The sequence below is a fragment of the Lepeophtheirus salmonis genome, chromosome 2 (genome assembly GCF_016086655.4).
Source record: "Lepeophtheirus salmonis chromosome 2, UVic_Lsal_1.4, whole genome shotgun sequence".
NCBI lineage: Eukaryota > Metazoa > Arthropoda > Copepoda > Siphonostomatoida > Caligidae > Lepeophtheirus > Lepeophtheirus salmonis.
This window is the reverse complement of record NC_052132.2, coordinates 30,243,482-30,258,183: the sequence shown is the minus strand read 5'-3', so window position 1 is coordinate 30,258,183 and position 14,702 is coordinate 30,243,482. Positions and strand designations below refer to the sequence as shown.

Here is a 14,702-nt window from a genome sequence, read left to right as displayed (position 1 = left end):
TTGTATTTTGTATGTATTTATCCTTTAAACCTCGATATATCAATCTCTAGGAGCAACTGAGTGACTAAGATATATTTATATAATAAAATTTTCACTATAGATCATTGACGAGTATTATAGATCGTAAAAATTTTAATGTAACAAGTGGGAAATCGCAAAACTTGTTTCAACTGACCTCTGTGTACATAGTGTTAGAATATCTGAAATATTTCAGAAATCAGACAATCTTGAATTTCGATAAATTGATATCTACTGATGTCAAAAGTATGATACATTCATATCACATAAACTATTGCAAAAACAATCAAAAACTAACTGCATTTTTACAAAAGTATACTATCAACCCTGAAAATCAGTTTTTCTCCAATATCTAGAATAAATGCCTACCAGACTTAAGGGATTTTTTTTTGTGTGGATGTATTGTTTATATGTGAAGGAAAATAATTATTACAACTGGTCTCCCGAACTTGAAAAAATGAACCTGATTGAATTATATATCACCCATAATATGTAATTCCCCTTTTAACCTTTATAAAGTTAAATATCAATTACTTATTTATAAAAAGCCATATACGAGTCTACACAACTACTTTTTTTAGATTATTCAAATTTGATTTCTTATTTCTTTCATAATTAAAGCTATATTTGATTTAGATGAAAGAGTCTTAATTAATGGCTTATCTAACTTAATTAATAGATGGATCATTCATTTTCTTTCGAGCAGATGTTTATAAACTGTTAAATAACCACTTCGACATGAATATTTCACACCACAAGGGTGTGTGCAACAAAACCATAACCATAGTTTAGTGTAATTATTATTCGTTTATTACGTTGATGAAACAAATACTATTTACGTAAGGTGATTATTATAATAATGTAGGTATATTTTTTTTGAAATTTAATTATACTAAAACTCAAGTTAATTGATCTTACATTAAGTAACAGCAAAAATTGTCAAATCTACCAACTTATATTAGATAATTGTATGGATAAAAACTATCACCATTACGAGCTCCTAGAGCCTGAAATTTAACCCTCACTTATTCATTAGAGTGTATATCTTCCACACACCCCTAAGACTCAAATGTATTTGTAATATCTTGGGCACTCAAGGACTACATTATCCGGGTAATGGGAGAAAGGAACTTGGAAGAAATCTATTTAATTCAGTTTTAATTTTATTTATGTAAATAATTTCAAACTCTATAATCAAATTTAATAAATGTGTATACTTTTATTTAATTCTACAGACGTATTTTCAAATTTTAAAGACCGGAACAAGAATTTTACCGACACTCTATGAAATAAGAATGTGTAAAAAAATACTATAAATAAGCACACTTCTAAACTTGATTTATAGCCAACATAAAAATATTGTTTTATGTGCGTAACTTTAAATGATAGGAAATTTATATATATTTAACATCTTTCCATTTATTTCCAGATATATATCAGTTCATCATCCCTTGGACTATAATCAAGCCATGAATGACTGCTCAGCAACCTACAGAAGACTGTGGAAATTTTTAATTCCAGCCATTATATTTTCTTTTATGTTTAATCTTCCAAAGTTCTTTGAAACACGAGTCATATCCATTCCAGGAAATTCAACCACGCTAAAAATCGGAGTAACAAAAATGCGCCTTAGTCCTGCATATTCAACTTATATTACACTCAGTGAATTCTTTGTTCTGGGGGTCATACCTGTTCTCCTACTGGTCTACTTTAACGGGAAAATATATCGCGACATCAAAGAGAGAGAGCAGCGACTGCGAAGGCCAGAACGAAACGCTAAAGTAGTATCTCACTCCTGTTTTGGTAAGCAAGGACCCTCACATTCTCCCCCCTTTTTGGAACAAGACAACATACCCTCCAGGACACCAGTTCAATCTCGTGTTGTCACAATAAGTAACAATGTTCGTAGACGCTCCACTGAGGATAAAATGGCCAGGCTTTTCATGACAATCGTTTTCATGTTCCTCATTTGTCATATCCCTCGGATAACACTCAATTTCTATGAAATGTTTACTCTTAAGACAGCATTGAAATGTGCAGATCGTCAACTACCCACCATTTCTGTCTGGGTGGAAATCATGATGAGTGTGTCAAACTTTATTTTAGTTGTTAACAGTTCTGTCAATATTATCATATATGGAGCTTTTAATATTCAGTTTCGGAAGGCGGCAAAAAAAAGATGGGCCAAACTAGTTATGCTTACTCCATTCCATATTTAAAAACCAAGTAGTTATTCAAATATTCACATATGTAAATCCATGTCCTTATTTACGTACCGAGATGGAAATCCCTGTGTTAAACAATAATTCCTTTATATAATCTGTAAAAAAAAAAAAAAAGTTTTTAAACTTTAGTTCAGGGATCAAATATAGCCCAAATTTTATATTTCTTCCTTATAGTTCTATTTGGACTACACTGTATCACAAGTATTTTTTTATTCCATATTTCAAAGACGTGAAGCCAGATTATATAAATATATTTATTTGATATTGCGATAATGTCTGTTCTATAAATGATAACATTTTGTATAATAGGCAATTTTTAACCAAATTTGGATAAATATAATCAATTTATCCATATATAAGTCTTTTTTGATTTTCTTTTTTTTATTTGAGATATACCCGTTGCTAAAAATGTAAAATGATCCGTTATTCCTTTTATCACACACAACCTCGTCGAAAATGATGAGTCTATGTCGGCTGTGTGTCATGTTATAAAACTAGTTGTATCATAGGCGTAAACGTTAAAACCCTGTTTTACTTACTGCATTCAAAATAAAAAGGAGGTTCAGTAACGGAGGGTTGAAAATTGAAAATCCAAATTGTCAATTTAAAAACTGGTCCTCTTAGAACTGTTTTCTAAAATTTTAAATGTATAAATATATATATATATATCGTTATCGTCCCCAAATACCAAATATCTGTCTACATATATACTTTAAATATATATAAGTTTAAATTATATAAATATATATATCATTTATTATATTTTCTTTAAAATGTATCCATGTAATTGTTTAATAGAATAAAAATGAAAGGTTACCAATCGTTTTTTGTCATGAAATTTAAGGATTTGTATTATAAAAATAATTGTGGAAAAAGGTGTATACCTTACTTTTTTTAATATGATCAGTCTTTGATACTCCTAATTTACTAGAAATAGTACTTGGTATACCCCGGAGTAATTAGGCGTTGGCTAAGAATAATTTTTTCTTAACAATGCAGAAAATAACTCATCCTAAAATCCTTGGTGTTTCTCCCTGTTTTTCAGGAACACACTCACACATAACTATTATGAAAATTAGGAAATTCAATTTCAGCCCGAATTTTCTAGTGTATAAATTGCCAGCCAAACACTTTTTCCACTATGAACGCGTGTTTTTCTTATATTTATTTACCAGGTAATAAGAAGAAACTGACAAATGTTGTGATCATTAACGCCCCTTCATAGTCGTTTGAAAGTGTTGAATTTCAATTTTTTTTATTAAAGTTCCTTTTCTCAAATGATACATAAGAATATAATCCATATTTTTCATTCTGAAAAAATAAAAATTTTGTAGCTCAACGAAAACCTTTGGATATTCAAATGATCAGTACGGACCTCCAAATCGAATCAAATAAATATCAGAGCTCTTTCCTAAATTTTATTACAAGTAGTTAAAGTTATATTAATTACTGTGATGTAGAGTATTAAAGTCAAATGCACACATACATGTAGAACAAATAATAAGGGAAACTGATTTTCTCTAAGTCATCTGAATTCTGAAATATCTGGGATTATAGGAATTGAGTACTATTATCGTTTAGAATCATTTTTTACCAAAAAAGGATAAAAAACGACACCCTTACATAGTGATGAGGAATATGATGGCTTATATTATAGAAAAATAATCAATCCATAATTTAAAACTATTTATTTTACAAAAAATGCATCTCCAAGGATTTTTTTCAATTTCCCATTTTTTATGGATGTGTTCTAGAAAATAGTCAACATTATAATCATTTCACCATATTTTTTTCAATACCAATTTCATAACATCATGCCTCGTATAAGGAAGATTGAGACAATTATAGAGAGATACTTTGTAACTTGATCATCCATCTAAAGAGATGTTTGAATTCAGATTCCGAATTCCACGGGATACGACAGGAGAACAATTTATCTGAGGAAAACTACCATACCTCAAGCAGAATTAGAGTGGACTCTTTCCTTGGGAATAAGATACCAGGATCGAAACAATAAAGATATTCACTCACAATGAGTAGAGAAATCTTAATATGTCAAAATTACTAATAAATATTTATTCTAGAGTGCTGAAAAGATGCTCTTGCATGCCCCCCCCGTTATATCAGCCCTTTCTCTTAAAATGTTGCGCAAGAGCAACACTTCAGAAAATAGTCTCTACTATCAAAAAATATGTATAAAAAAAAAGAATCTATTTTATACTCAAAATATTGCAAAAAAAGGAAGGAGACATTTTCTAATTCTCCTATTTTTAACTTATGAGAGAAAGGGTTCATTCATATGTGTTCTGCCTTAAAGAATGAAAAAAAAAAGAATATATATAATGGCGTGGCTGATTGGTACGTTAGTCTCTTAATTGCTCACTAACAAAAAACTACAAAGTGTTTCCCTTAGGCTAAAAACAAAGGACCTCCGATAGTTTTTTTACTTACAAGCATTTATATTTTATTCAAATATTAGCATATACGGAAAATGAACTATATGAACATAGGAGAGCAATTACAAAAATGAAGAGAAACAGTGCCACATAATTCATGTTACATGCACACGCAATCAATATTTCATTAAAACAACTAAATTGGTATTTCTTAGATCGAAAGTCAGTATATATTATAAATATGGGATCCCTTTATACAGTGCACCCTTTATAAAGATTCAATGTTATTCTATACCTTCATCTATGATATAAAGCACTTGAAGAAAAAATTAAAAAGCTATTAGCTTCAAATTAAGGTCCTTCATTTGACTCCATTTTTTGGTAGATATATACATTTTTTATTAATTTTAATCAAGATAAAGTAATACAAAATCGTTTACCAAATGCTGAAACCTTTGACTCAAATTTTTATACTCTTTGATTTTCATCTATTTTTCATCTTTCTTGTCAAAATATGGCACTGAATCATAGTAATTCCGTCAAATCTTCTTCTTTTTTTTTTTTTTAAATGCCTTAAAAGCCAAACTTGTCGAGTTCAAAAGTTTTAATGGTCATTTTATTGTTCTACGGCTTAAATAACGATACTAAATGTGGGCTTGAACGTACAGGCTCTCCAAGACCTTCATTTTGTTCGATAGTGTAATTGAAAGTTTCAATAATCTACATATATATTTCAATCTATGTTCATCCTTGAAAGGGGTATTCTAAAAAAAAAAAACTCAACTTATATATTCTAATATTTAAGAGATTCGCCGACATAGTATTTATATTTATATCGTAATTGAATGAATTTCCCTTATAAGCTTTATAACTTTAAAATTTCATATTATTAAAGCTTTTCTTAATATGGGTACACTGACGGAGTATTAATTGAATATAATTATTTATGTAATTTATTTCATCTTAATACATAAAAATGAATATGTTCCCAGTCCATTTTATCCTTTTTTAAATCCCATATCATTGAGAAAGAAGAATAAATATCATTCAGCAATTTATTTTTTATGGTAGTTTGGCATTGGGAGGTTGACATATTTTTTAATACTTACAAGTATACTGTAGACTGGTCCATTTCTAACTTTTGTAAAGATACCACAATAATTTTATATTTTATTGTTTAAGTTTTATAGCATAAATACATAACTAAGCCCTTGAACTTCGTCTAAGGGATCAAAATGATCTTTTTTTCAACTTTAAATGGCGAAAAAGACATCGTATTAACCTTTTTTAGACTTGAAATTGTTTGAATTTTCCTAAATAGGCCTCAACATTAGGTAAAGTTAAAAGTGTTTTTTTTTTCTACATTCCATTTTTGTTCAAAATGACTTGTGTACAAAGATTTTGCTATGGGTCAATTTGACCCGGTTATTATGGATGATGATATTTTAAGTTATAAATAATTTTAGAAAATAATAAATATATTTAAGAAAAACCATAGTAAAAAATAAATATATATTCTTGTAGAGACAAAATATGATCATTTCTACATAGAGCAAGAGTATTCTCATTTTAGAATGAGTAGATTTAGAGAAACAAGGATATATAAAACGAAATATGTGGTGAGTCAACTAGAAATGACGTCCAAAGAACTTTTTCTTAACAAATTGTGGGATGGATTTGTATTCTTCAACTTATAATCTGCCATTTCTTTTCATAAATCATTTTGATTAACCTTACAGAGGACTCATAATGCCTACTTAAAAATTGCAAAAATTTACGGTCACAATATAATAAAATAACCATATGGTGTCCTTGATTTAATTTTCTTTTAACATATGTGGTGCATCAACATACAAACAATATTGAACAAAAATCACGATAAGGAAAACATCCCAAACTATTTTTTACTTTATTTGACGATAATTTTTTACAGCATAACTATTTTATCTTCACGAGTTGATGCAAGGATTTATTAATGAAGAGATTTTTTGATTCCTTAATCTTCAATGAAACACCTAATGTAGAAATTTTTATTGAAGGAACTTATCCTCTTTATATCATTTTAGTCAATATTAAAGAGTGAAAAGCTCTTTTGACTATTGTATACTTCAACTCACAACTTGAAATACAAATAATAATACAAAAGTCCCTCTTTTTCCAATGCCTGTCAATATTCCCAATGAATCCTCTGAATCCCTTCACTTCAAATTCTGCTCTAGCCTCTGACAAATATAATTGTATTATCATTCAGAGGAATATCAAATAGAGTTAGGATTTAACCCGCAAATTGCTCTTTGGAGTATGAGGAGGACAGGGATTCCTGAATTCTAAGCATATAATAAGTGTTATAGAAGCAAGTGAGAGGATGTTTCTGAAATCATAAATTCCTTGATGTCTTCAATGTTGGATTATTCTGTATTCATTATATTAGATTTTAATTTTTGACGGAAGGTTTTTTTTTTTTTTTTGCACTCCTGTATAATATAAATTATACATAACTGTCAACACAATACAATTGAAGAACCTTTCTTTAACTCTTTATCATGATGAAGTAGGAAGAGGACTTGAGGAAGGAAGTTAATTAAAATATAGGAGGAGGCTTGAGGTAAGAAACAGATTTAAGGTTGAAGGAGAGTATAGGGTAGAAAGATGACTTGAGGTAGACGAGATTGATGTAGGTAGAAGGCTTGAAGAGTCCTCCATAAGTCCTTATATTATTTTCTTTCTTCTGTAAAAAAGTTTCTTCAAATAAATAATCTTCAGGAATCAAAATTGTTAATTTCTTAGATAAAATGTAATACTTTAAAAGCCTTAAAGATTTATTTCCTTTACTGTTGGACCACTCTATCATTTTTACAATTCCAGGATGATCAGAGGAGAATATAATTACGTGATATTCTTTTATTCCTTTTATTTTACTAAAGTGTTCAGATATAATTTTTTCCCTGTTGAACAATTTAACTCTACCTTGTTTTTGCAGAAAATTTTGGAGACATATTATTTACTATTTCAATTAGTTAATCAATACCATCTATACATTGATGATTTTTAAAAGGTTTATAAATCATTCCAAGGCTGTGATCGGAAGAAAATTTGGAAAAACTCTCTACTAGAAAAGGAACGTAGATTTTAGCCACTTATCCCAGCATTACAATGTATGCTAAAATACCCATAATAATGAAATTTTTGTTCTGACCTCTGAAATGCAGTAAAAAAAAAAAAAGTAGATACCAAATAAAAATATTATGGAAAGAAATCAACCAGAGTTGTCACATTGAATTTCAGGCCCAAAAACAAAATTTTAATACATTATTTAATGGTATACATGTAATGTAGTAGAATTAAAACCCTTCTTCCAAGTTTCCTGTAATAGGTATAAAGAAAGTAAGAATATATATATACATTTTTTTTTCTTCATTCCTATGTTTTGGCCATTTTTATAAAAAATATTTAAATATAACAAAAGAAAAAAAAACAAATGATGAATAATTAATAGGACATAAGAAAGCTTTAAACAAAAAATGAGGCGCTCACATTTCATCGTTGGGATGATTCTGTACTTCTTTTGGAATTCTTTGAACCGAATTATTGGTTATTCAAGAAGCTTTGTAAATTGGGTTGTCAAGTAGGAACCATATCCCATCATTAAAATATCCAGTTTTTATTAGGTAAAAAGCCAGGTGACATTTTAGCGACTCCAAAGGCCTCGTGCATCCATCCATTTTATTTATCATTATTGATTTTTGAATTAAAACTAATAAATTTCTGGCTATGGCCGCCTCCCTTCCTCCTTCCATAGGTCCATGCCCTTTCCATTAATTTTAGTTTCGCAAGGATCTTAGATGCAAGATGTCTTAAGGCTTTCGTGATTTCACGCGACATATAAATAGGATGTTGCGTGTCGATTTCACAACATTTAAAAGAACACAGCCTTTCCTCCTTGGTTTTTCCAATAAAATTTTGCATAATAATAATTTATTGCACAAAAGTGTTTTGCAGTTTATATGAGCTTGTAGGTTTCTACTTACTATATGTTTAATACTCTTTAAAGATCGAAAAATATTTAAGATTTTTTCCTTTCCATCTTTCTCCTCAAGTCCTGTGCAGTGCAATATAAATGACGGAATTAAAATTGTCTTATTATTGTAAAATCTTATAAGCTTTAAAAATCTATCAGCACTTGCTACAGCTCTTTGTAGGAATATATTAAAAGAATTGATAGATTTTTTTAAAATATGGATATTCAGCTTGTTTAGCATTTTTGCAATTTTGATAGGCTAGGAGCTTATAAGGCCTGTCTTCCTTTAATTTGGCTGCAAGATCCTCAACTTTGAGTATTCCTTCCTGTATCGCCTTCCTTTCCATTGCTACTCTCTCGTCTGCTCCCACTCTCTTTCTTTCTGCTTCACTTTTTGGACCATATAAAGGTTTCTTCCAAAGTACAAAATGCCCTTGTCTTCCAATCCCGACGATAAGCATATATTTTCTGAACCAAATAAAATTAGTCAAAAATAATGGTTTTTAATATCCTCTTGTAAAATTCGATGAATCATTTTTGAAAAGATATTTGCAATTATATATATACATTTTTTGCTAAGTACATTATATAAACAAAGTTGCTCCGCTTCATCAAACATTTATCGTATATGTGAGATGTCCCTGCTCTTTCATGTTCAACAGCAAATAAATTGATTTCATATAAATATAACAAGTGAGTCTTTCTTCTTTGAATAGATATATATTAAATGGACTTACCCTCCAAAAGTTAATTGCCAACAATTGAACTTCATTCTTATTATTTGGTATAAATGACTCGTGTGCTGAAGTCTTTTCTTCCCATTTGAACACAATCCAAATTATTTTTATGGAACCATCAATTTTTAATATCTAATCGCATAGTTCCTATTTGTGTACATGCTTTCTTTTCATACTATTTTATAAATGTATTTTTTCAACAAAAAACAAAAATCCTGGCATGATTGCAAATATTTCTGGTATAAAATGATTTGAAGTCTGAATGGAAAGGTAACCTTAGAGGAATAAAAAAGCCAGGCTCATTATGAAATTCTCAATAGATCTATTTGTCCTCCAAGTAAGGTTTTTCTCCCAAATAATGAGTATGTAAACGGCCAAGGGTACTTTTGTACATTCCCATCTAGAAAGAAAAAGAGATTGGTGCACATGCTTGAGATACTTCCCTTCAATAAAGAGCTTCATCCTGTCGTCTGTTTCCCTGATTCAAGAAAATGGCTGAACCCTACTAAAAGTAACTTCTTCAAGGAAAAACCAATTAGAGCATGGGCAACGTTTTTCTCAGGATTTTTGAGACCCTAACTAGTAATTTACAATTAAAAATTGAATCCTACTTTGCAATAATAGGGAAACAATCTCTTGCTCTTCCTTGTCCACACTACAAAGTTTCACGTCATGATGAAAAGGTCGAATATCGAAATAAGAGGTGGTAAAAATGTTGTCGGAAATAATTTATAACGTTTGGAAACTTAATAATATTGTATTTGGTGTCTAAAGATTAATCATATAAATAATACTATAATATTAATAGTGTATAATACAGGGATAATAATAATATTTTTCCTCTGGGAGTAAAGCTAGATTGGATCATCTTGCTTTATTTTTATGCAACTCCGTTTAATAAATATTAACAAATATCTGAGGCTATGAATATGACAAATTATATTCAAAAGGTCATCACGGGGCCAATTGGAGTCACATTAATTAATGGAAGGCTCTAAATTATAGCTAATATTCTTGAGTATCTTATCCTATCACTCAAATTTGAACATAAATCCCATAACGGAACAAATATGCCTATAAACTATTCAGCCGTTAAAAGGGCAATTTCCCAATAATTTGGTTTTTACTCAAGCGTCATCTCTAGTTGAATCACCAAATATGTAAGTGCATGCACGTAAACCCAAAGTACTTCTCAATACAATGAAAAAGAAATACATACGTATTTGTTTAGATCTACATAATCAGAAAATGATAAAAACTATAGAGAGAGATATAAGGACATATTTTCAATGATGAGAAATAATATGAATCAGTAGTTGTCGAAATTATAGATAGAATCTATAGTTAGTTTTGTCCGAAAAAAAAAAGTTCACTTCTAGCCTGTTAAAAGATCCTAGTAGAAAAAAAATTTCAATGTCCGGAGTGTGAGGAGGATGTATCATAAGAAAATAATGTCAATAAATAAAGTATTAGAATTTACTCATTCTCAGATGAAGATTACATTTTTTTGGAATGTGATACTTTCTTGACGAAAAATTGTAAAATTGAATGGTACTCATAGGCAAAAAAAAAAAAAAAATAGAAACAAGGGCATTAATTATACTCATACTAATTATTCCTAGGCCCACAAGATATACCAAACCATTCCAAAAACATCATTTTACCATTTTGCCTATTTATCACTCCAAAAATTGAACTAATCAAATTTTAAAATAAGGAATTTGAAAGGGTTTTGAGCATATGGCGAGAACTGTACCACCCTTGATAAGACTGGCATTCAATCATACTTTGATTTATAGATACATGGAGGTGTCCCTTGAAAAAATACTGTTTATTATTAGATTAAATAAATATAGGACATTTTTTATGCAATTCAAAATTATATTTGTTATTTTTGTTCTAGGAATTGTTCATATAAATTTAATTAATGATTAAATTAAAAATTACTTATAATGTTGTTAATTTATCCATTAAAATAAAATGTATCTGAATTTAAAATTAAATCAGTGTTTTGTAGTAAATAGGTCAAAGAGGGTCGTTTTGACCCATACCGCAAGGGGTTTGTATAAAAAGTAAAGAATATATAAACGTTAACAAATGATTTATGTCAGTTTTTTTAAAGTTATTATGTTCGATTTAAAATGAAATAGGAGTGAGAGGAAGTTTGTTAAACCTATCACACATCTACATTTCTTTGATTAAACAATCATAGTGCCAAATTTTTATCATACAAAATAAAAAATATAATCAGATGGAGTCTCAATCTTTATTTAATGTTTTTATTAAATTTTTTTTTAAAAAGTATTACAAAAGTATTGTATAAAGTAAAGTAAACCATGTTCAAAGCAAATATAACTTGAGAAAAGTATATCAAATATTGAAAAGCGGATAATTATGAACTTAAAAATAAGGGTTTTGTTACAAATAACGCCGTAAACATATTTTGGCGTACAAAATAACTTTCTTTATGCTAACCCCGAAACTTGGTAATCATGAGATGATTATAAGACGACGTGTTTAATCACATGCAAACTCAAAAGGGTTCTGCTTTTCTTTAATAATTTAGTTACTTGATATCCTATTGCAAAGAGAAGAAAGAATAATTACTACACCTTGCTAAGGAATACTGTTAGGGGTCTCAGACTAAAATAAGAAAACAGATTAAGTATAAGAAATAAAATATAGATTTTATATGAAAAAGAACGATCAACCAGCTTTAAAAATACATCCTTCCCTAAAGAACCAGGTCTCTTAATTATATTTGTCGAAACTTGGGAACCTTACGTCTGAACAACGTATGGAGTGCTTTATATTCGAGATATCCTGGATAGCAGAAGGACTCCGTTCGTAAATAGTGGGGAAATCACGCACAGGAAGAAGATCCTATGATCGAGTACTAGGCAATTTACAGTTTGAATAAGGGGGCACCACTTATGGTTCCTTCATATATCAACGTTTGTAGCATGGACTTTCCTTTCTATTCTTTCAAGTTTTATGTTACTCATCCAGAATACAGCTATTAAACTGGATTTTAAACAGATTCATTCAATATATATGAGCGGGCAATGTACAAAATGCCCGTGCAATCTATAAAATTTCCCAATAGAGTGGTCAGTGGTAATTTTAACTTCATTTACATTTTCAGGTGAAATAATTGTGAGTAATTGGATTATTAAAAAAATCATTGCTAAGCAATTTGATTATTAAACAATTCATTGCTATGCAATTTGATCATTAAGGATTGAATTATGATGGAATTTCATTGCACGCAATTTGATACTCTAGTTTATTTTCATTGATATTTATATAATATTCACAAAATCAAATTATTGTATGATAAGAAATTCTCACGAAAGACTCAATACTATTTGCAAAATATATCTCAGCCAACAGGTTGTGTAGCTGGACAGCTTGTCCCTAAAGGGAATCAATATATTATAATATATCCCGGTGCACGGGTTACGTATTTGAGCCACTTGTCCATAAGGGGGATCAAAACCTATTGCACTGCTATCTTGAATATCAAGAACACGCTCTAATATGCTATGATACACCCCGGCCAACGGGAGTGCACCTTGTCCAAAAGTTGTAATATTACCCACCACCTCCGTTTCCCCCAGCAGAAAAGTCCCCTTTCAAAAAACTTTAAAAACCCGCCCACGGGTCATTAGCCACTGCTTCATTGAGAATCAAGAACCTTTGTTATTTACAACTCAAGGGATTTATCTTTTTTTGGTATTATACTTAGTGGACTCTGTAAGATTTGGTGATGATTTATGACTGTCATAAGGCTCATCTACAAAAGGAGGGCTCAGGGATTTGTAATACTAAAATGTATGCCAAAAAGTTGATAAATTTGAATGAATGTGATGAGATGTGGGTATATCAGGATGACTACAGCAACAAGTAAAGATTTAATAAAAATAGATAGATAGACACACGGTAGATACTCGGAACTTGGACTTTGACGCACTCTCCTACTTCAATCTCCTTAGAATGTCTTTAGGAGAATTCCATTATCCTGCTTGCTATTTCTTCTAGCTTGTGATTAGCTGATCTCTGTTACACTTGGCTGTCTTGAGCAGATTGTCAATTTGAGCACTTTAGATGTCTCCAATCATCATTATTTCCCCCATAGTAACCCTGGAAGGTTCTAAAGTGTGATATTTAAGGCCGCATATTGTAAAATTTTGATCTTCCGATGTAGATTGCTCACAGAATACCTATTTCTTGTCATCAACTGGTGTTCTCTCGATGCCCTCCACTTTGGGCCTTTCCTGGTCTATATTTCAACACTAATAGATGCTACTCAGTGGTTATATCATTCTCTTTGGTTAAATGTAAGCGCTCAATTCGGACCTTTATCAGATGGCCATACATTGCTTGGCATGAAGTTTGCCCAATACCAGAGTGAAACCAGTCATTGTTGACATACTGAATTAACTACTGCTCATTAGGGTGGAGCTTATTTTTTAAATTTGAGAAATGTTTAGCTACGAGGGTTGTAATTTTTTTCTTTTAGAGAAAAGACCTCGTATATAATTTTTGTAAACTCTTTGAAGGAAGGTCAACCGCTCCAAAGTTTTGTAATTTTACAATTTTGTTAAAAAAAATGTTTTGACGTGAATATCAACTCAACTCTTGTTTCTACAACAAACCTTTTAACATTTTAAATTTGCCATTGATTTTCTTATAATTGTTTTACTACCGTATGGTTGTAATTAGTCAAAAGAGCAAAAATTTCCATAACTGGTATTTTTTGCTATATGTTCATTTGTCTCCTTGTAAAAGAAAATATATACATATTTACAATTATGTATCCCAAATCATAAAAATTGTCAATTTATTACTAGAAGTAGACAGAGCAGGTTAAATTACCATAAATTAAACATTTTACCGACTGTTTTTTATTTAAAAAAAAGCCTTTCTGCCCTAAATTAATCTTATATATCCAAGACATTCGTAGTAGTGGTAATTATGAACTATTATGAGTTAGATTTTGATGAAAGTTTTAATGTAGATCTAGATTATCATGGGGTAAGCATAAGAAATATCACAACGTAAAGAAAGTATATGATTATCTTTTTTTATTAATGATAAAACTTTGATATATTTTCCTAATTTATTATTAATATAATTTTTTTAATATAACAGAATAAAGTTCTAGTAATTTAAATTACTCATATGTTTTTAAATTCAAACTTTAGAATATTATTTTTCCTTGAATAAGTTATATATAAGCTTCCATGATCTTCGATCACTTGGAGAAATAATTGGAGCTGGGATTCATCAGATGTTTGTCGATCAC

At 29.8% G+C, this 14,702-nt stretch overlaps 1 protein-coding gene across 1 annotated transcript in view; it reads left to right on the top strand.

The window, feature by feature from the left end:
* Positions 1-2,927, top strand: part of LOC121113689 (FMRFamide receptor) — a 30,491-nt gene extending 27,564 nt beyond the window's left edge. Inside the window, exon 4 of the mRNA XM_040707534.2 lies at positions 1,448-2,927. Within this exon, the coding sequence (XP_040563468.1) occupies positions 1,448-2,237 (790 nt within the window). The 3' untranslated portion in view covers positions 2,238-2,927. The remainder of the gene's footprint in view (positions 1-1,447) is intronic.
* The last annotated feature ends 11,775 nt before the right edge of the window (positions 2,928-14,702 follow it).